The sequence below is a fragment of the Diadema setosum genome, chromosome 2 (genome assembly GCF_964275005.1).
Source record: "Diadema setosum chromosome 2, eeDiaSeto1, whole genome shotgun sequence".
Lineage (NCBI taxonomy): Eukaryota > Metazoa > Echinodermata > Echinoidea > Diadematoida > Diadematidae > Diadema > Diadema setosum.
Window position 1 is genome coordinate 31,011,734 of NC_092686.1, and position 24,400 is coordinate 31,036,133.

The 24,400-nt window shown below is 36.6% G+C and overlaps 1 protein-coding gene across 1 annotated transcript; it reads left to right on the top strand.

Moving 5' to 3' along the window:
* Window positions 1-18,724: 18,724 nt before the first annotated feature.
* Window positions 18,725-23,056, top strand: LOC140244037 (uncharacterized). The gene is made up of 4 exons (XM_072323689.1): window positions 18,725-18,874; window positions 20,263-20,282; window positions 21,483-21,607; window positions 22,336-23,056. Exons 1-4 carry the CDS (start codon window positions 18,725-18,727, stop codon window positions 22,506-22,508), a joined length of 468 nt encoding a protein of 155 aa, XP_072179790.1. The 3' UTR covers window positions 22,509-23,056.
* The last annotated feature ends 1,344 nt before the right edge of the window (window positions 23,057-24,400 follow it).

The window sequence follows — 24,400 nt, forward strand, 5'->3', positions numbered from 1 at the left end:
TCTTACTAAACCGAAGAGAAAATTCTGCTACGAGTTTGGTATGATATCTCGTGCCTCGTTTTTCAGTTGTTATTTTAATTATATCATTGAAAAGGAAAAAAATAGAAAAGTATATGTAACGAGTAACAAATGGAGGCGGGACTCTCAATGTTGGATAATATGTTCTTTGTTATTCGCAGGTTCTGATCATTGGGCTGAACAAGCCAAACCCTGAAAGATGTAAACATTATGTATATACAAGGGATAATGAGTACATTGTATTATCATTGAACACATGAATGAATATTTGACATTTTTGTCAATGAGGTTCATCAATATAGCATACACAGTCTTATAACTCAGTTGTGTTCATTCTTAATCGTTATGCTTTGTTGCATCATTGCGTCTTGTTATGCATAGTAAGCTCATATCGATATTCAGTAGTATATAATTACTGTAACTTGTAATTGGCACATAATATAGCTGTTGATTGACATTCCAACAGTGAATGGCCACTTCTGATAGTTTGTTTGTTTAATAGATACTTTATTTTCTGCAAATCAATCAATCAATCAGCAAATCAATATACACAAGGCATATAATCATGAACATGTGGGAAATATACAAAATAAATTCAAAACAGAGTCGTTTGACTTGTATAAACAAAGATATAAAAGGTAATTAATGATACAATATACAGTATGCATGTCTATGCAACGGGGATTACAACAACAATTATGATTATGGAGCGTTTATGCAGAGGGCCGCCATTGTAAGCATAGCTTGAAAAGATGGCCGGCGGGAGGAAAAGGTAGGGACGTATACTAGTTTCGTAACAATACAATACAATACAATACAATACAATACAATACAATACAATACAATACAATACAATCAATAATAGTTCATGCTATTATCTAGCCCTTTTTTTCTAGCTGCATGATTATAGCTATTCCATTGCTGATACATATTTACAATAGCAAATATCCTATTAAAAAAAAAAAAAATCTAAATTGTACGAGCGAGTGAGCCGAAATTTGTATATTTCCGCGTCATCATTACGTTTTGTTCTTATCTTGTTTGATTTGGGTTTTTTGCGCCCCTCCCCTCCCCCCCATGTTCAAAACCGTTGGCGCCTTCTTTTGATCCTATTGGCGATCGCTTCAGAACGAAAGAAATTGCAGCCGCTGCTCCGTGAAACATTTTTCCTGCTAAATATAAAATGACATGTGTGAACACAATAGACATTGTCATTTTGTCCGCTTCATCATCACGTTTTGTTCTTACCTTCTTTTTTGATATAAATTTTGGCGATCGAGCCGAAAATTGTTGTATTTCAGCTTACAGAACATGGAGTTCTTGTGTGAACACAATAAACATTGTCATTTTGTCCGCGTCATCATCATGTTTTGTTTTTATCTTGTTTGATTTGGTTTTCTGCCCCCTCCCCACCATTCTCCCTCCCCCCCCCCCCCCCCTCCCCCTTTCCGGGCGAGTTTTTTTTTTTTTCTTCTTCTTCTTCTTCTTCTTCTTTTCTTTTTTTTTTTTTCTACTTCTTCTTCGTTTTTTCCTTTTTTTTCTTCTCCTTCTTCGTTTTTTTTTTTTCGTTTTTTTTTGCGCCCCCTAGGAGTGGCGCCCGGGGCACGTGCCCCCCTTGCCCCCCCCCCCCCCCCAGATACGCCACTGTTGATGTAGGTATAAAAGTTGCATCAGGAACGTGTCTTTAGTGTTGCCGTAAAAGTAAATGTTCTCTGTATCTCTTCAAAGTAATTCTACTGTATCGTCATCACAAAATGTTGTGTAGAAAACTGCTTGTTTTGTATGTAGAGGTCGAAGGTCGACACGGAAGGTTAATCGACTAGACCTTGAACAAGGGGCTTAAATCTCACGTCGATGAACTATCCCGGAAGCTCGTTGTCACGTCTGACATAGAAGACATGTTTTGATTGAAGCAGATACAGTGGGCTCCCTTTATAACGAAGTCCTTGGGACCGGCAGTATTCTTTCGTTGTATCGAAATTTCGTTAATAACCGAACAAATAAACAATAAAAAAAGAAACATAGAACGGAAAATATTGCGGTCTGAATTTTCACTTTGTTGTAACCGGAATTTCGTTATTACCGTGTTCGTTATAACGCCTAACGGGAGTGTACTGTAGGTAGTGAATTCGAATAAACGATTCGTGGCAAAATAAATCTTGTGGGAGGGCGTAGGAGAGAAAATTAGAGGCCTTATCGTGTCTCAGAGCCACAAACATTAACCGTTTCATCTCCCCACCGCCCCCTTCTATCTCTCTCTCTATGTAGATAACATACATACGCGCATAATATTATGTGTAAAATGTTTCTTGAAGAATGATTCGACTGATTATGGGGGTTTTTAAAAAAAAAAAAAAATGTTTTCTGTTATGAATGAAAGCCAGGAGTTATGAAGTATCAAATTTCTGAATCATTTCTCTAAGTTTGGAGTGCTCAGTGTATCCGTTCGCTTGGCTCAGAAAGAATAAACAACAACATCATCATCAACAACAACAATGATGTTAATCCCTTGATGTCCAGGACATAGATGCTACTGAAACTGTGCAAGCTGACGAACTGTTCAATGATGAACTACCTTTAGTGTATCTCCTGATTAATTTTGCAGCACCTCCACTTATCGGATGATGAGTCAAAATAACATCGTGTACCTCCGAGACAGAGGTGTAAATTGGGGGGACTGAAATGAAAGTATTTTCGTCTCTCGCCCCTAAAAGCGATACCTCCCATATAGTAAAAGTTAAAAAGTAAGACTGACTTCCTCTTTTCCAAGGATAGATGGGGTGACACACTTTTATTTCTGTAGTTGCTGATTTGTTTTGTTTTTTTACACACTTACTCTGTCATGAATTCGACGACGTAGTTGCTGGTAGGCGGAGGACGTCCCACTCCGGCCTTAAAATAAAAAAATAAAATAAAATAAAAATAAAAATCAGTGTCCACATAAAGCTGTAGCTTGATTTGGTAAGGATTTCCCTCTTGAGCCAAGGATGCTGATGAAGTCATGCAGTGCGCATGCGCAGATCGGCAACACTTTCCTACATGGAAAAAACAAACAAACATATAAATCTTGGCGCTCGCGAAATTCGCGAAATTAAAGTGCACGCGAAAATTCCTTGTTTTACGGTATAGTGCTGGATGCATGCGCTTCTATCACAACACGAGTGTTTACAATTTCGCAACGGCATTGCATACCCACTGGTGGACATCTGATTTATTCGTCCGCGCACGAGTTGCATTTTAGCGGTGAGTCAATGTCTCGTTTTCTTAAGGTTTTACTCTTTGATCTGCAATGAATAGTTGCATCCTAGAACGGACTAAAAGGTTAACTGCCATCTTCGTATACTCTCTCTCTTTTTTTCTTTTTCTTTTTTGGGTGGGGGTGAGTCTCCGTTCAGCTCTGTATGAAAATTGTGTCAATATTTTGCATTTACGTCATGTCAAATTCATTTAATTAAAACGGTTGCCTATCTATTGGCACCATTCCGTGTACGTAATATTTGAGCCAGTAAAAAATAAATGAATAGATAAATACTTGGTGACACATGAATTGTAACCATCAATGTCCAACATGTTTTATTTTGTATCATATCCCCTCTGCTTAATAATCTCTTGCTTTCATGTTTTATCTTTTTGCTATCAATACACTGAACTCTATCATTAGTCATTCGGTGAAACACTGATTTAATGGTGTGAGTTGCCCTTACCAAAAACTGTCGCACCGAGGATGTACTCGCCTAGTACCTCCCGAGCTGGTTCGCACTAAATGCGTGATATCGCTGTAAGGGATCATATAGTTCAAGAACGTCTGTTCAAGGACTGGGTACCATATTCTTTAGTATTGTAAGATAAGATAGAAGGGAAAAGAGAAAATGGCACCCTCATTGTTCAGTCCGTTCTAGGATGCAGTCATGTTTGTATACCCAAACATTTCATTGTATCCTCAGTTTGTTCGAGATGAAATAAAGCAACTTGAACTTGAACTTGAACTTGAACAGTAATCGTCTTGTTAAACAGGAACAAATTGATATGCTTGCACGCTGATCAAGAGTTTCAGTCCATGTTCGTGCCATGTGAATACACTCTGTCAAAATATGCCATAAAACCGGACTTACAGTTAATGAATTTGAATTTGTGCGAGGAACTGCCAATTGCATGTCTATACTACTCTCAGTACGCTGTCATGATTAGATGATGTTCTCGTCCTTTATGTATACACTGAATTGTATTTCATATTCATTTGAGTGGCATTGCGATGCTTTGTTCTGAAATATTTATAGCCTTTATGTCGAGATTCCAGCTACAAAATTATATTATGGGCATCACAAAAGTTTTCTTTCTCTTCAAAACGTGTAACTTTCCGAGTTCCCTCTGGCATTAAATGATATGCATTGATCTATGATATACCATATGAAATATGATATACCGTACATGATGCGAATAACTTATAGATGAAATAAACAAAGTAATTTAAAAAAAACCCAGATATTGCAACGTAACGTTGTGGCTATGATGTGAAGATGTACATAATAGTCACACTGTATAAAACAAACGTTCTCCAGTACATGTAGGTGCCTGAGTGAAGTTTGAAATTACTGCACTCCAAATCCTTCATACATGGTTCAAGAGACATGTGCCAAAGAAGTGCAGGTATATTGCAGGTAATTCAAGCCCATCAGTAAAATCAATTGCTTGTTGGAAAATGATCAACAAATCACAAATGTGAGAAAGCGCAATCGACGTATAGCGTCTGATCACGCCAATCGACCAATGACTCGTGAGCAGACCCTGTAATACAAGGAGATAGGTGAGGTTGAAAACTTTGCGGCACAAGGATTTTACCTTTTTTTTTTCTTCTTCTTCTTCTTTGCTGTTTTCCTTGAATACAGATCGCTAAAGAACAATGGTTCTCATGGCCCGTATCGTTCTCTTGCTCGTTTTTGCTTTCGTCGTCAATGGTGTCGCTGGGTGTGTCACGCAGAATGGCCAAGGCTGGGATCAGACGGAGGGAAGACCCGGCCTAGTACCTGGTCCACCTATCATTCCAATACCCGATCAACCTGGTCCAGGGGTACGTGTGTATCATAAAAAGTACCGGTAATCAATGAAAGAGCCAGTTTGATAGTTTGTATACGTGATGCGCAGAACACCAAAAAAAAAAAAAAAAAAAAAGAGAAAGAAACGTCTCTAAAGCACAGTAAAGCAATATGCGACTTGAGAAAACCCGGAGAATTTCAAGAGAACATTAGAAATTACTGTCATTTGTCTTAAAAACAGTGTCCAGGCAATAGTGGACATAATTTGTAACCACGAAATGTCTTTGTCTTTTTTTTTTATCATACCATTACTCTGATTCGACTAGGTTAATATTTCACTTTGAAGAGCGAGCACATCATTGATGATCACAGATTTCTTCCCAACTATTACAAGATACTGCGTATCACAGCAGACAACTAGCAACTGACTAGCCGCTTCCATAGGGTCAATAAGCTTTTGATTATCAAGAAAAAAAGATTTTGAGAAGCTTCGATCCTTTACAAAATTCACCGAATAAAAAAAAAGTATGCATTCTGGTCAGTTGAACATAGAATTGAACATAGAACATCGTTGAGAGCAAACTTACGGCACAACTGTCACACTTGGGACATTAGATTTTAGATTAGTCCCGGGCCCAGATAGAAGCAGATCTATAGGCCGGCCTATCTTAGAACATTTATACTGTGAAATCATATTTTTCCTTTTTTATCGAAGTAAAAAGGTTATTGTAAAAAAAATATCTAAATTCTTCATATGTATCTAATGTCTGCAAAAAGAAAGTACTAAAATCTCACAATTAAAAAAGTTAATTGATGCCACCAAGAGGGCAGAACCCAGTTTGTTTAAAGGACAAGTTCACCTTCATTAACATAAGGATTAAGAGACTGCAGCAATATTAGTAGAACACATGCATCAGTGAAAGTTTGAGGAAAATTGGACAATCGATGCAAAAGTTATGAATTTTTAAAACTTTTGTGTTGGAACCGCTGGTGGATGAGGAGACTACTAAGGCTCGTGATGTCATATGAGTACAACAGTATAAAGAAAATGTAAAGAAAATTCAACATATTTTCACTTTTTTCGCATGATAAAAGAGCACTTGACTTGCCTCTTTCTAAAGGCAATGGGAATAATATTACCCATAACATATGTCAGTAACGAGTCAAGGGAATGTGTACTTTTTTCAAAAGATGAAATTTTGTGAAATTCTCTTTATATTTTCCTTATATTGTTGTACTCATGTGACATCATACACTGAAGTAGTCTTCTCATCCAGCGGTGACTGCACAAAAACTTCAAAAATTCATAACTTTTGAACGGATTGTCCGATTTCCCTCAAACTTTCAATGATGTGTTCTACTAATATTGCTACATTCTCTCAATCCTTATGTTAATGAAGGTGATCTTGTCCTTTAAATCTCAGTCTACCACGGGGACCGAACTTTACTATACCACTACAATAAAGCATAATTGATTTAAAAAAAAAGAATGGTATTTTTTCATTATGGACAGTTGCTGGTATCTTAATGAGAGAAATTAATCATTTTAAAGTGTTAAAAGTGTTGTATATTATAGTACATGGGTTTCATAAATGTGTGTCGGAAAACGTGTGAAGAGTCCGTTGAGTATGACGCGTTGATAAATTTTGTATGTATTCAGTTAGTTTCTTTGAAAGTCCTCTTTGTTGTTATTATCCACTACTCTTTCCACACGACATGCCATTTTTGGATATGCCTGTTGTTGGTAACCACATCACAAGTAAATATTCACGTCTGCTTTTCATTTCATTTCATTTCATTTAGTTCTGATTAAAATACATGTAACAAAGAACATCTTGCATACTCTAGGCACCTCTATAATGCAATGTGAAATTTTGATGTAAAAGATTCGAGCTGACGAAGGTGCTTCTGTTTCGGGCTGGTTACCTCCAAGAGTGTGGCGTTTCTTTTCTTTTCTCTTTAGCAATATTTGTTATCACTGCTACTTTTTTCCCTTTCTTCTTCTTCTGTCTTACGCTGCTTTCTACCAATGCCTATAAGGCGTTCGACGTAATGTTGAACTTCATACCAGTAGTTTTATTATTTTTTTCAGTAGTAGAGTTGTTGTTTTTTTCTATTTTCTTTTCCAGTAGTGGTAGTACAAGTTATTTTTCTTCTCTTTTCTTTTCCTTTTCCCTATTCTTTTAGCTGCAATTCGCATTATGATTGACACTGATATTGCTGAATAGTTTAGATAGTTTTGAAGTAAACATAGATATCATTTCTGGAGTATCCTTTCTTTCGAGCAAATCATGGTATTCAGTGCATTTCTGTTATGTATCAGGGGCATATGGGAAAAGGGATAAGGAAGGGTACAAAATTGGATGTTTAATTGTGTGTGTGCTGAAAAATAACCTATTTTCCTTTCTTTCTTTTTTTTACACTAGGATCCCTTGTCAACGGGTGAATTATTTTTTCCGTACAATACAATGTTATTCTTGTTGGATTTTGATATACTGATATATTTTTCAAATACTTTAATATGAGTCAACAAGGGCGTGTCAGACAAAGAGATCCGAAAGTGTATGAGTAATATTAAATTTTGTCCTAGGTCATATGTATAAATAATCTAATGGAATTGTTTTTAAGGGGTGAAAAACGGATAACAAAGAATAGTACATTTGTGTTTCCTAAGTGGCATGTATTGTAACTCTTCTGTTGAGAAGTTGGCTTCCGAGAGTATCTTGGCCAATCTATGTACAAACTCAGTAATAATTTGTTGCCGTCTGTTTTCACCAGCATGTTTGCGAGAAACCGCTCCTTCCATGAATATCCGACTCGTCACTCTGATGAATTCCGTCTGCCTTTATAGGACTATTTTACACACTCTATATTTGGTTGGCGTCCACAAGTTTAAGTTCTTTTAAGAATAATTTGAAGAAAAAAAATCTTGAATAGCTATAAGAATTTATCTAAATTTCATCATGAAAATTGATATTTTGTATATATACTTTATGAAATCGTGATATTGTGTTGATCCTTTAATGGTTGCAAAGAATTTGAAAATCCAACTTTATATTTTGTTAAAATCACGGCTGAGCGGCTCCATCCATCCACTACCTCTTGTTATGGTCTTCTATCTTTTTTGTCATTTATCTTCACACCACATAATAAGTTTCTTTCTCTCTCACACACACTCAAACACACACACACACACACACACACACACTCTCTCTCTCTCTCTCTCTCTCTCTCTCACGTAATACAACAAATCATATATGATTGGTAGACTGATATTTATACTTTTGATTTCATAAATTATTACAATATTTTGGATTTGACTATTGATTCTATTTTTGTAGACACGTCCGTTATACAGATATGTAAATCGATTTTTAAATCTCGAATTTTACCCCGAGGCCTCGATCCATGTCAAGCTGCTGCTTATGATCGCGGTCTCCTGCTTTTCTGTTATTATAATAACCAAAAATATTTAATTCTAAAAATCAATTTATTCAAATCCCCTCTGTTATATTCTTCTTTTTTTTCTAAAATTCGTTTAATGAAACGACGTGATATACTCCGAATGAATAATCAATTATTATCTACATACTCTACAAGTGTTGATTTAACGATTCGCCTCCGAACTCTTTTTTTTTTGTTTTTTTTTTTGTGAATGATATGCTACACGTCTTATACATCGAATACTGTCATGTTCATTATAGTGTGTGTGTATATGTACCTTGAATTAATTTGCAAGACAGTATATGCTTGCTTAAATGTCGTGTAACGTTAATTTCTAAATATGTATATTCTTTTGTTATGTGTGATTTGGAAAAAGGCAGAAATAAAATGAATGAATGAATGAATTCTGCTAGCAGGAGTGAGCTATACTGGGTCATTTGTAAGGGAAAATATATCTTTCAATTGTGTTTGCAAATCAGTAACTGTCCATTTCAATCTTTCTCTTCACATTTCAGATAATTCCTTCAAAGCCAGAGTGAGTATTAATAGAACACACATGAGAACCATTCATACGATCAATTCTTACTGAACTTGGTAACTTATCTCATGCTGTCACAATTTCTTATTTCTTTAAAGGACAAGTTCACCTTCAAATACACATGTATTGAGTGAATGCAACAATATTCGTAGAACACATCAGTGAAAGTTAGGGAAAAATTCAACAATCCGTTCCAAAGTATCCGCGTACTCACTGCTGGATGAGAAGACTACTACAGTGTATAATGTCACATGCATATACAACGATATAAGGAAAATAAAACAGAGAATTTCACAAAACTTTACTTTTTGAATAAAGTGCACATTTCTTCGACTTGTTACTGACGTATCTTAAGGGTAATATTATTCCCCCTGCCTTCTGAAAGTAAGAAGTCGAGTGTTCTTTTGTTATGTGAGAAAAGTGAAAATATGTTGAATTTTCTTTATTCTTTCTTTATATCGTTGTACACATGTGACATCACAAGCTATAGCAGTCTTCTCATCCAGCCGTGACTGAGCAGAAACTTAAATAATTCATAACTTTTGAACGGATTGTCCGATTTTCCTCAAACTCTCGCTGATGTGTTGTAGATTGCTGCATTTACTCAACCCAAATGTCTATGAAGGTCAACTTGTCCTTTAATTTCACAAACAGAATTGACAAAATTCTCATATTTCAGCCGTATAGATATAAAACTTGCCTTAAAACTACTCAAAAAAGAACAATGTTAACTCTTATATATCTTGGTATGAAAACAAGGTTTTATATACTTGTATTAGCTAAAAAAGAACAATTTTCCGATTTTTATATATAACATATAAGACAAATTGTGAGGGTATGACATCATCAACTCGCTCATTTGAATATTCGTAAGGACTGGTTAAGAGATGTTTCCCGAAAAAAAAAAATGTGAAAGTTCATAGTGTCATTTCTTCCTTATTTCTTTTTAGATCCGATTTTTGTCATTTTGGTATCGTTCTGTGGGGAAAATGTTTCTCTTTCTCTTGAAGTTCGTATATTTTTCTGGTGGATTTTTTCTTTAGATGAAAACGTTGCCGTCTATACTGTAAGGGACCGGATTTTGAACATCAACTTTTAAAGTGTCATTGCACTATCTAACGAACCACCACCTGGTTAAAAGGACTGCGGTCCAAACTTGTATTTGATTGTTCTCATCTTTTCTCTTCCCACAGCTTGTCGTCCACGTTCTCTTTGAGTAGCACATTCAACCTCATCGACAACAACAATGACGGCCTGGTTAGCAGCGAAGAGTGGGGGGCGCTCTTCACCCAGATGGTCGCTAACTACGATACTAATGGTAAGACTGTCCCTCCTTTACTCCCCTTCCCCTTCAAAAAACAAAAACAAAAAACTCTGTCGCGCCCGTCCGTAGTGGAAAAACGGCACAAAAGTTACGTAACAGGGCAACTGTATATGCACTACCTGACATAGGATGCGATACAGGGCTGCTTACTTATCAAGCATGAATTATCATACCATTGTGACCAACGACGTTGTATTTAGTCCAGTATACGTTGTACAACTTATTAATCAGTTATAGAATAGTTAAAGAGAATTGATATGACCGATTATATAACATCAATGTGAGTTCCGCAACGAACTTCTTGTACTTGCCCCTTTCTTTATCTAACCATTATTCTGTCGTTATTTCATCTTCTTGCAGGCGACGGTATGCTTTCCCTGGCCGAGCTCAGACCTTCTACCGGAGTACCCGCAGGGCCTGCGCCCTTCCCCGATTTAACTATCCGCGACAGACCTATCCCATTTTAGACCTATCCTAGATAGGCCTATCCCAGATAGACCTATCCCCGGCCCACGGGGCCTACCTTACGAACGACTTCGGCGTCCATTGTAATGAAAGTATATTCTGAATAGTCCAAGCGGTCTATCCTGCTAAAGGATTGTTATTGTGTATACCCATACAGTATATCCACCTGATACAATAATTGTTATTCATCAATCAATAAACAGGGAAGTGGAAAAGATATAGTTTCCATCTCCGTGGCTCATCCCTCACGCACACACATTATAAACATGCACACAGGAACACGGAACACACAGGGATGACAACTAGGTTTCAGTACTGTATTTTTTGTTGTCAGTTCGCTTCAGTGAACACCAAAAGCAACAACAAAAAAGGTCAGAGACAGCGAGAAAGGAAGGAGATATAAATGCTTGCTGATATGATGATTATGTTTGGTTGTGTTGATGATGATAAAGAATATGATAACAATAATGCTGCTACCATGGGAATTGAATATGACTTAATTTTGATATTGGAGATTCTTTTCGTTTCATTTAACCTAAAATGCTTCTTTTCGTTTCATATAAGTTAAAATGAGTCTTCTGCTTCTAAAGAATATCTTCATTGAAGTAAAAATGACAATCTTGAGACATCAATCAATGAATTTTGTACTGTGCTGTTTATCAATTCTGATATTCGTGACAATAGTTGAGTGTACGAGTTTGAAAGGAAGATGATGAGGGTATTGTAACCAGGTGGATCAGTCAAGCACAGTTGTTATATTGTACATAGTTTAGAGTTTTCATCTGTGACATATCTTTGAAAGATTCTTCACCGTATTGCTATTTAAACCCATTTGATACAAGCTAGGCTTATGCGCAACAATGTATGAACGTGTGATTAGCTGAAAAATAAAAATCAAACAACTTTCAGACTGCAACGTACTTTCTTCCTGTTAAAATGTAATCAATTCATATAAATAAATAGATAAATATGTATATACATATATATTTACATATATGTATATATTATTACACACAAAAAACCATCAGTTTAAAAATTTTGTTTTTGTTAATCTCTTGCAGTGATTTTTATCAATCTAATAAAAAACGGCTCTCGCTGTGAGAGTAAATGCCCACATGAGAACTTACAGGAATGCGGTACAGTGCATCGACGAAAACTACATACATGATTACATACACACATACATGTGTATTTGTACATGATACACGTATATATAACCGAATAGAAAATTCTGCTACGAGTTTGGTATGATATCTCTTGCCTCGTTTTTTAGTTTTTTTTATCATAATTATATCATCGAAATGGAAAAAAAGAGAAAAATATATATAAAAAAAAAGAACAATTTAACTTCTGACCTTCTTTCTGCATTGTTTCCTGTGTCTGGAAGAAAGGGAGAAAATAATAATAACTGTGATATTCTTATTTTTTTTTAAAAAGGAATATATATATATATATATATATATATATATATATATATACATACATACATATCAGAAACATATACTGAGTACTCAGACACACACATACACACTACACACACATGTATACATATATGTATATATATTATTATGTGTGTGTGTGTGTGTGTACAGTAGATATATACAAATACATATATATATATATATATATATATATAGGCCTATATATATATATATATATATATATATATATATATATACTCCTAGATGGGTCATTTGGAAGACATTTCCATTTGTTTTATATGCAAATTTGTTATATACATGTTCAATGGCAGTTTACGCAATGGAGACACGAAAATTGTCTCCTTAATGACCAGTTGTCTCCCTAATGAAGACACTTCCCCCCAATATGTCTCCCTAAGGTGCCAACTAGGGATATATATATATGTATATGTATATATAGGATAAATATACGAAGAATGGAAGAGGTTTCATTTATACATATATTATAGTCTAAGCAGGGAGTCCACCTCGCTGGTCTTAAGGTCTAGAGGAAGAAAGCCTGGGAGAGGACGAGATAGTTCTCCCGATAAAGCCAACTCAATGGCGAAGTTATGCCGGATATAAAAACGAGAGAATTACCGGAAGTAAAGCTGTACTATAATGTTGCGCCACCTGTGTTTTTTTTTTTGTGTGTGTGTGTGTGTGGGTTTTTTTTTTCAGTGTTGGTGTTCGACATGATTGTGACAGACGTTTTGGTCTACTGCCAAAATGACTGCAACAGCTGCCTGTTAAAATACCGACATTGAAAACATCCGAAAAATGAGAATAGTCCCACTGTTGCCATGTAGACCTGATGTCCGTTTATATTCATAAGAACAAAATCACAAACATAATGGCAGTAAAAGCGCAATACATAAAGGAATACGTTATGAAATAACTTACCAAGAGAAAAAAAAAATAAGCTGTGACGTGGTAAAGTCTGCAGATTATCGAGAGACAAACATACAGACACATCAATAGACAAATGGACAGAGAGAAAGATAGGACAAAAGATAGATAGATGGATAGTTAGATAGATAAACAGATAGATAGATAGAGAGATAGACAGACAGATAGATAGATAGATAGATAGATAGACAGATAGATAGATAGATAGATAAATAAATAAATAAATAAATAAAAATGAAGTATATAAACAACATGGATCGGTAGACGTGTAGACAACAGATGGAAGCATATACGTGTTTTATAATGTACATTGCATGTTTTAGATATAAATACTTTCTTTCATACTTGATAGCATGTACAACATATTAAAATTCAGCAATGCTTTTAACATAGACAAAAGTAAATACATAGAGATAAACATAGGTGACCACGTACATACGCGACAAAGTATATCATGATTCCGAGCATATGAATATAATCTTGTTTTTAAATAAATTGATCTATTTACATTAACATGACATCAAACTTCAGAAATCGCGTTGTACTCAAACCAGTTGCCGACGATTACTCAAGTGAGGGGGTGTGTATTGATATCGCGTAAGGAACGTCGAGTACCTACGTAGGATTCATAGTTTCATCAGGAACATGTCTTTAGTGTTGCAGTAGAAGTCAATGTTCTCTGCATCTCACCAAAGTACTTGTGCAGTATCATCATCACAAAACGTTATTGTGCAGAAAACGGTTTGTTTTGTATGTAGAGGTCGACTAGTCCTTCAGCAAGGGACTTAAATCTCACGTCCGTGAACTATCCCGGAAACTAGAGCTGTCACGTTCTGACAGAGAAAACATAATTGATTGAACAGATACCGTGATCTCCCGTCATAACGAAGTCCTCGGGACCAACAGTTTTCTTTTGTTTTATCGAAATTTCGTTAGTAACCGGACAAATGAACAGTAAAAAAAAAAAAAAAAAAAAAAAAGAATAGAACGGAAAATATTGCGGCCTAAATTTTCACTTCATTGTAACCGGAATTTCTTTATAACCATGTTCGTTATAACCCCCAACGAACAAACAACAAAAACAACAAAAACAACAACAACAACAACAACAACAACAACAACAACTACAACAAAAACAACAACAACAACAACAACGATGTTAACCCCTTGATGTCCAGGACATAGATGCTACTGAAACTGTACAAGCTGTTCTCTCGAAGGAGATATGAACTATATCTCCTGATTAATGTTGCAGCACCACCACATATTGGAATAATCGATGATGAGTCAAGATATCAACGGGTATCTACGAGACAGAGGTGTAAATTTTGGAGACTAAAATGAAAGGATTTTCACACCCCTCAAAGCGATACCTTCCATAAAGTGAAAGTTAAACAGTAAGGCTGACTTCCTCTTTTCCAAGGATACATGGGGCAACAAACTTTTATTTCTGTTTTTGTTGTTTTTTACACACTTACACTGTCGTGAATTCGACGACGTAGCTGCTGGCAAGCGGAGGACGGCCCACTTGTTATGGTAGCACGACCGTGAACTCCGGCCTTAAAAATCAGTGACCACATGGCTCGATTTGGTCAGTATTTCCCTCTTGAGTCCAGGATGTTAGTGACGTCATATTGCGCGCATGTGCAGATTGGCAACACTTACCTACATGGGAGAAAAAAAAATATTCGGACTTGACATAAATTCGGCGCTGGATGCATGCGCTTCTATCACAACACGGGTGTCTACAATTTCGCGAAGGCATATCTTACCCACTGTAAACATCTTATTTATTCATCTGCGGACGATCGAGTTGCATTTAGCGGTGAGTTAACATCTCTTGTTCTTTTCCAGACGATTTTCATAACTTCACATCATGCATTACATAAATCAACAACTCCATGTATAGATTTGTGGAATTTATTGTGTTTCTTGTGCTGAGAAACAGTAATTTGGAAGACCTTAAACAAATTACACTTAACAAGGATGATGACATAGGAGCTTCACATATTTCAGAAATGTAGCAGTGTGATTCCATTACAGTACCGCTTGCTTGCGAGTTCCCCTGTGTATAATCTATGCATGGCTTCTCCTTTTGTTCTGCTTCCTTGAGCCCCAGCTCATGCATTCTCATAGTGACTCTACCATGTCATCACCCTTGTTCATTGCAATTTGTTATTGATTTTTCAAAACATACTTATTCCTCATCCCAGTCACTATAAATTCTGAACTCTATACTCAGTTTAACTAGTTTGTAGTTGTTCAAAAGTACAAATCTGAAAATCATCCGGAGGTCTCATTTAAGGTTTGGTGCTTTGATTTGCAACATGACTGCAGCCTAGAACGGAGTGAACAGTAAGGGCGCTAACTGTCATTCCTCGTATTTGTTTCTCTCTTCTTTTCTTTTCTTTTTTTTTTTGGGGGGGGGGTTGAGTCTCCATTCAGCTCTGTATGAATGTGCTATTATTTTTTGCATTTACGTCACGTTTTCAAATTCATTTGATTAAGACGGTTGCGTATATATTGGCACCATTCTGTGTACGTAATATTTGAGTCAGTAAAAAATAAATGAATGAATAAATACTTGGTGACACATGAATTGTAACCAACATGTTTTATCTTGGGGTATCCCATATCTTCACCCCTCTGCTAAATAATCACTCGCATTCTTGTTTTATCGTTTTGTTATCGATACACTGCACTATATTAAGTAATTCAAGTGAAATACTGGTCTGGGTTGCTTTTATACCAAAAAAAAAAAAAAAAAAAAAATGTCGCATCAAAGAGGTAGGACTACACGCCCAGTACCTCATTGGTCGCACTGAAGCGTATTAGTATCGCCGTGTTAAAGGATCAAGTTACGAACTACCTTCAAGAACATCTGTCTAAGGACTGGGTATCATATTCTTTCGTAAAATAGAACGAAAGTGAAAAGTAATCATCTTGTTTGACAGGAACAAAATCGATATGCTTGAATACCGACCAAGAGTTTCGTTCCAAGTTCGTCCCATCTGAATACACACTGTCAAAAATATGCCATGAAATCGGACTTACAGTTGATTATTTTTTTTTTCCATCAGCTTATGGACATGATATACTGTATATGTACATGTACATGATATACTGATATACATGATATTCATTTGTACTAGGAACTGTCAAATGCACGTCTGTTGCGACAAGGATTGTCGCCCCCGGCTCGGGGACGACAATCCTTGACGGAGTTGCCGTCAAGGATTGTCGCCCCGTCAAAGATTGTCGTCTGGCGACAATCTGTGACGAGGGCTGGCGGCAAGGATTGTCGCCCGCCCTCGAAGCACATTTTGCTGGGTAATATCGTTCTTTACATAGTCATTGAAATACCAACATATAACTTACATGGCTACATCCATGCAAACATGCCATGTAAAAAGTCATGGTGAGGTTTCAAGGAAGTGTGTATGTGCGCGCGCACATGATAATTTAGTGTCCGTTTGTGCGTGTGTGTGTGTGTGTGCGCGCACGTTGTATGTGTGCGTGTGTGTGTGCGTGTGTGTGTGTGTGTGTGCGTGTGTGTGTGTGTGTTAGTGTATGGTGGAAGAATGTGTTTATTATGTCAGCGTATGTGCTTTGGCTGCGCGTGGGGAGGGATACCTCGTAAGCTGTTGCTGGCATAAACGTTATATTGATTTTATCAGCAGCTTTGACTTTGATGAGTTTGTCTGACGGATATAATGAATTCGGAGTGGTGCTTGCGTGCGGGCGGATGCTGCTTTTATGCATACGGCCCATTATGTCTTATGTATCAACATTGGGAAGTCGTTTCATCAGGAAGGAAGGTGGTATCGGTTCGGGTTTGTGTGTGTGTGTGGGGGGGGGGGGGTTACATTTTGTTATTGCGAAGGTTCGTATTCTGAAGGCTCTTTAGTCCGAAGGTTCGTTATTCCGAAGGTTCGTTATTCCGAATTTCATTTTCGGATCAACGAACCTTCGGAATAACGCCACAAATGTTCGGATTAACGAACCCTTTTTCATTTTCGGATTAACGAACCTCTAGGTATAGGGAATTGTGTGTTTCGGATAAATGAATCTTTGGAAAACGAACCTTCGGAATAACGAACAGCACCCGTGTGTGTGTATGTGTGTAGGTGTGTGTATGTATGTGGGTTGGTGAATGTGGGTGTGGGATGATTTAGGTTTTGGTTAATCGGGGGTTGGTGGGTAGGGGATTTGATTTGAAAAAGGATAGTTATAAATAGTATGGCAGATTTCGGTAGGATTTAATATTTAGGATAGATGTAGATTTGTTTCGGTAGGGGGGGGGGGTTGTCGGGTTTTTATGACTGATTTCATTTTAGATTTGTATAACGTATTTGTGTTTCTTTTTTTATGTATATGCCCTTGTAAGTAAGAAGGTGTTACATGATCCAAACCAATATATTCACGGGATATAGGTTTGGTAGGGCCCTACATGTCAAAACTTTCTCGTGAAGAAATTGTTAGTAGGGTTGGTCTATAATCGAGCTATCTGTGTTGAAGTGAGATTATTTGTAGTATAAATTGACAAATGGATTTGTTTGTGATTCGAATTGCCATTTGTAACGTTTTTGTTCATGTTACATCCAGAATGGGTCGATTTATGAATGATTTGAATGAAATCAATTAATATCAAGGGAAAAATTGTTGAGGTGGTTTATTTGCATTATGAGGATTTGAGTGTTTGTTGGTGTTTGTTTACAATACGTATGTATTGGCGGTGTGTATATGACAAAGAATAGTGATATGGAAGTTATAGTTCAGACTGATGGAAGAATATGACTACAGTGAAAAAATGAACAAAGACAGATAACATTTAGGGAGGGTACCTCCCTCGTATGCCTTTTCTCTCGGTCTCTCTCTCCAAGCCCGCCTCACCGCTGAAATTGACACACCCATACTATTTTGAAATCAACGCTGCTGTGAACTCTATAAATACCTGCTCATACACGTAGAAGGCATTTTCATTGCCACAGTAGTGCCTGCTGCTCAAAAAAAAAAGTTTATTTGCTCAAACATCAAAACACAAACACAGACACACGTACGCATACAGGCACACGTATACACACAGACAAACAAACCACTACCACTATACAACCACCACACATGCACAGTTTCTACATATTGTATTATTTTACTCCAAACACACACACACAAACACACACACACACACACACACACACACAGGTATATAGTCCCTATTGATGGTAATTCAAGCCCGTTAGTGAAATTGCTGGTGGAAAATAGATGAGAGAAAGTGCAATCGATGTGGATGTGAAAAGCCAAAAAGTTGTGACGGCCTATGCCATGCATGGTATAATTTTGATACGGCGTATTCAGCATCTGATGAAACCAACTCGAATCTATACCAATGGTTCGTAAGCAGAGCCTGTGATATACACGGAGGTATGTGTTAACAATGAGGACTAAGTGCTAGTGATTGAAAACTTTGCGGAACAAGAATTTCTACCCTTTGTTTCTTTGCTGTTTTCCTTGAAAAGGAGAGCGCTGAAGAACAATGGCTCTCATGGCCCGTATCGTTCCCGTGCTCGTCCTCGCTTTCGTCATCGAAGGTGTCGTTGGGTGTGTCTCTAACAATGGCCAAGGCTGGGATCAGACGACGGGTATGAAACCTGTTGGTCCAAGACCTGCTCCACCTCGTCCAGGGGTACGTATACCTCCCAGCGTGTGTGGGGGTCATCCCACTAGACCGACACCCACGAGTCATACAGCCCACGAGTTCGACATTGAAAACAGGTCCATGAGCCATACAGCTCACGAGTCATATAGCCCATGAGTTCGACACTAGGCAAATAAAGCCCATGAGTTCGACACGAGGTAAAAACAGCCCACGAGTTCGACAGATACAACACGGCGCGCAGTGTGTCGGTCTCGTGGGCCTTGTTTGCTTAGTGTCGAACTCATGGGCTATATGACTATATGACTAGTGAGCTGTATGACTTTTGGGCTGTATGACTCGTGGGTGTCGGTCTCGTGACGTGCACCCGCGTGTGTGTCGGAAAGTGACCAATGAAAGTGAGCCAGTTTGACAGTCAGTCTGCACGTGAGCAGGAGACTAAGAAGAAGAAGAAGAAAAGGAAGAAAAAGAAATATAGTTATAGTACAGGAAAGCCTGATGCGGCCAGTTCAGAAAAAAAAAAAAAAAAGAGTTTGATAGTTAATAGATGGTAAATTTTGACAAGCACCAAATCTTGTCCTTTTTTTCAACATGTCATTTCTCTGATTCGGCCTTGTGAAGTTTTCACTTTGAAGAGAACACGTATCGTAATATACCTGATGATCGCAGATTTCTCTACAATACACTGCGTGCCACAACAAATCACTAGCCAATTTAATAGGATGAATAAGCCTTTGATAATCAAGAAAAAGATTTTCAAAAAGTTCGATCCTTTAAAAACATTTACAAAAGAAAATATGAATTCTGGTATGCTTAACGTAGAATTGAGAGGAGTCTGTACGTTGCATTTTCTCAAGAGTATCGTTTAGATAGAGCGAACCTATACGGCAAAACCTTCACACTTGAGACTTTAGAATTTAGATTGGTCCCTGGCTCAGATACAAGAAAATCTGCATATTAGAACATTTATACTGTTATCATACTTTTCTTGGTTTTTCTATAGAAGTATAGCTATATTATTATTATAAAGATATTAAAGTTCTTCTTACAAACATTTTGGGAGAATTACAATGTCTGCAAAAATGGTACAAAATCTGACATTCAGAGTTAATTGATAGCACCAAAAGGATAGAACACAGTTTGCTTAAATCTCACCATCTACTACGGGAGCTAAGTTTTGCTATATAGTACAATAAAGCATAACTGAAATGGTATTGTTTGACTCTGGACTGGTGTTAGTATCTTAATGAGAAAAAAAATGCATTGCATGTAACTTCTTATAAAGAATTCTGCTTGTGGCTTAAGAATTCTGCCAGCAGGAGTGAGTAACTGGGTCATTAATCTAAGTGAAAATATGTCTTTCCATTCTGTTTGCAAGTCAGTAACTGTCCATTTCAATCTTTCTCTTCACATTTCAGATTATTCCTTCAAAGCCAGAGTGAGTATTACTATAGGACAAAACAGAAGTACCTTTCTTATAATCAATTCTTACTGAATGTGGTAACTTTTCTGATCAGGCTGTGGACAGAGATGAAACGTCTTCAAATGAACGGAAAGCATTATTATTTCTCCAAATAGACGCCATGATTATAATATTTGATAGTAATGCACACAATTCTCAGTGGAATTTGGGTCTTGGTTTGAACTTTTTAGCCCATCTAAAGACACTATATACCTGTGACACGATGTAATGTCATCTTTCACTATCTTTTCGCATGACTTTTTTTTTTGTCCGAAATGAAACTTTAAAATTGATTAAACGTCCCCAAAGCGCTAATCGACAGAGAGCAATACTGTAAGACACTAGATTTTGAACCAAGCGTGGATTCTGGGATACGCAGAAATCTCTGAAAATTTGATTCGTAAAACGAGCAATTTCATTACAAGGGTAAATTAACTTAGCTTAGTCAAGAGAAATCAAACAATCTTATCGTAATAGGAACAATGGGAGGAATTTAATCGAAATCGGACCTAGAAGAAGAAAATCACGGAATCTCAGAGAGTCTTTGATATTTTTAAAAAGCATTGAGATTAGTATAATTGTAGTACATTATGGCAATCAGTGGACAGTATCAACATCTGTGAACTCTTCGACTGATTTCTATACACAGAGATAAAAATAAAAGATAATGTTGTTGGTCAGTGATTTATCAGCTGTTTTATATCTCCTTAACAATTTCAAGTCATTATTGGTAGCTAGTCAATATGCAACAATTTATTGCCAATCAATGTTTTGATATCTTTCAATGAATCAAAAAGATTTCACTAGGCCTTTCGTGAAAACATGCATTTTTTTTTTTTTTTTTTTGGGGGGGGGGGAGCTGATTTATCACCTACTACTTTTCTAAGGTTCCGTCCTTAGATTCTTTTCGTCAAAAGAAGCAGGATAGGGTACCACTGACTCTTGACCCCCCCCCCCCCCAAAAAAAAAAAAGGGGGGGCACCTTCCGCGGCACCTGCCAAACTTTATGTCTAATTCTAGTAAAACGTCTACCATTTCTTTTTGTTTGGTTGTACTGTATTTATTGAAATCAACTTTTAAGGTGCCATGACACTATATACCAAACCATTATCTTGTTGAAAGGACTCTGGTCTAAAACGTCTGTTTAATTGTGCAAAATCGCCTTTCTTCCCACAGCTTGTCGTCCACGTTCTCGTTGAGTGAGACTTTCAACCTCATCGACAATAACAATGATGGCCTGGTAAGCAGTGAAGAGTGGGAGGCGCTCTTCACCCAGTTGGTCCGTAACTACGATACAAACGGTAAGATTGTTCCTCCTCCACTCCCCTTCCTCTTCAACTTTAAAAAAAAAAAAACAACACTAACAAATATCAAACATTATGATAATGGAAATATACCACAACACAATACACTTCACAAGGCAACTTTAATGACACTGTACATCTTAGAGAATATACAATATGGAGGGCTGCTCACCTAAAGGCAGATAAAAAAAACAACATTTTTTAGTGTTTAAGATACATGTATGTAGTGATACAGTGATACATGTATGTAGTGATACAAAAACCAATGTCAAAATGTCAGTCAGTGTTAAATATACAAGATGTGAACAATAATTGTGATAAAATTGCTTCTAGAATAAACCAGCGACAGTTATGGCTCAGTTAGGAAGATAGCGACATCTCCTTATATTTTTGGCTTTATAAACAGCGAAATTTATATGGTAGGATGTTTTGTGGTACAACTGACCTACAAGCATCAAATGTGATAACTTAAAGGTTTATAAATCACTGTTCTCAATGGTAAACAATAACTTTAAACTGCGAGCATGTATTATCATCATACCATCATATCCAACGACATTGCATTTTGTCCTTCTTCCTTATACAAAATTAATTATCAATCATTTACGGAATAATGTAAGAGAAGTGATGTGACTAATTGTATAACCTCATTGTGACTTCCGCAATAAACATCTTGTATCTGCATATCATCTTATCGATACATCTGTCATGCTGTCTTCTTTCAGGTGACGGTATGCTTTCACTGGCCGAGCTCAGACCTTCTACTGCGCCTACCACCGATAGACCTATCCCCAATAGACCTACCCCCGCAAGACGTTTCCCCGACATATATATCCCCCGCAAACCTATCCCCGGAGGACGGGGCCTACCTTACGAACGACTTCGGCATCCATACTAGAAATATATTCTGAATAATCCAAGTAGTCTATCCTGCTAAAGGGCTGTTATAATACCCAGTATATCCACCTGATACGACTGTTATTCATCAATCCATAAACAGGGAAGTGGGAAAAAGATATTACCCATCTCCGTGGCTATTCCTCACGCACACGCATTCGTGTACACCCACACAGGAACACGGAACACACAGGGATGACAACAAGGTTTCTGGATTGTATCATTTTGTTGTCAATTCGCTTCAGTGAACAACAAAAACAAGAACAAAAACGGTCATAGACAGCGAGAAAGGAAGAAGATGTAAACGCTTACTGATATGATGATTAATGAGGTTGTGTTGATGATGAAAAAATGATAACAATAATGCTGCTGCCATGGGAATTGATTACGAATCAATTATGATATTGGAGATTCTTTACGTTTCATTTAACCTAAAATGCTTCTTTTCGTTTCATATAAGTTAAGATGATTCTGCTTCTAAAGAATATCTTCACTGAAGTAGAAATGACAATCTTGAGACATCAATCAATGAATTTTGTTCTGTGCTGTGTATCAATTCTCATATTCGTGATATAGTGTCGTGTACACTATCGTGTAGTTTGAACGGAAGACGATGAGGTTATTGTAACCAGGTGGATCAGTCAAGCACAGTTGCTATATTGTACATAGTTTAGAATTTGCAGCTGTGACGTATCTTTGAAAGTTTCTTCACCGTATTGTTATTTATACCAATTTGATACAAGGCTTATAGCAATGTATGAACGTGTTATTATCTGAGAAATAAAAATCAAACAACTTTAAGACTGCAACGTACTTTCTTCCTGTTGAAATGTCATTGATTTATATAAATAAATAATAAAAAAATAAATACATATAATGTATATATAGGCCTATATATATACATTATGTATATATCTACATATGAATTTATATATGTGTATATATAATTACAAAAAGAAAAATATAAATCTTAAAATTATTTTATCACTCTCTTGCAGTGATTATTATCAATCTAATAAAAAACGGCTCTCTCTGTGAGAGTAAATGCCCACATGAGAACCTTCAGGAAACGCAGTACAGTGAAGAAAACTACATACATGATTACATACACACAAACATGTGTATAAATATGTATATACATGTATATATATATATATATATATATATATATATATATATATGTATATATATATATGTATATATATATATATATATATATATATATATATATATATACATTATTTTGTATATTGAGAATCACGTGGTGTGCACTATTCAATAGCGAAATGTTGCTCTTACCAAACCGAAGAGAAAATTCTGCTACGAGTTTGGTATGATATCTCGTGCCTCGGTTTTTTAGTCTTTTTATCATAACTATGTCATTGAATAAAAAAAAAAAACAGAAAAAATAGAACAATTCAACTTCTGACCTTCTTTCTGCATTGTTTCCTGTGTCTCGAAGAAGGGTGGAAAATAATGATAACAGTGATATTCTTACATAAAAAGGAATACATATATAAATATATATATACATATCAGGAAACATGTACTCACAAACATACATACATACACACGATGTATGCATATATATATATATATGCATATATATATATATATATATAGAGAGAGAGAGAGAGAGAGAGAGAGAGAGAGAGAGAGGGAGATGAATATACGAAGACTGGAAGTTATGGTCTAAGCAGGGAGTCCACCTCGCTGGTCTTAAGGTCGAGAGGAAGAAGGCCTGGGAGAGGACGAGATAGTTCTCCCGATAAAGCCAACGCAATGACGAAGTTATGCCGGATATAAAAATGAGAGAATTACCGGAAGTAAAGCTGTACTATAATGTTGCGCCACCTGTGTGTTTTGTTTTTGTCAGTGTTGATGTTCGACTTG

Bases quoted from the DNA above. Each gene is read 5' to 3' on its own strand.
- LOC140244037 (XM_072323689.1), top strand. From the start codon at position 18,725: ATGGCTCTCATGGCCCGTATCGTTCCCGTGCTCGTCCTCGCTTTCGTC. The intron at 20,283-21,482 runs GTGAGTATTACT...TTCTTCCCACAG, and splicing joins ATTATTCCTTCAAAGCCAGA to CTTGTCGTCCACGTTCTCGT. The intron at 21,608-22,335 runs GTAAGATTGTTC...GTCTTCTTTCAG, and splicing joins CCGTAACTACGATACAAACG to GTGACGGTATGCTTTCACTG.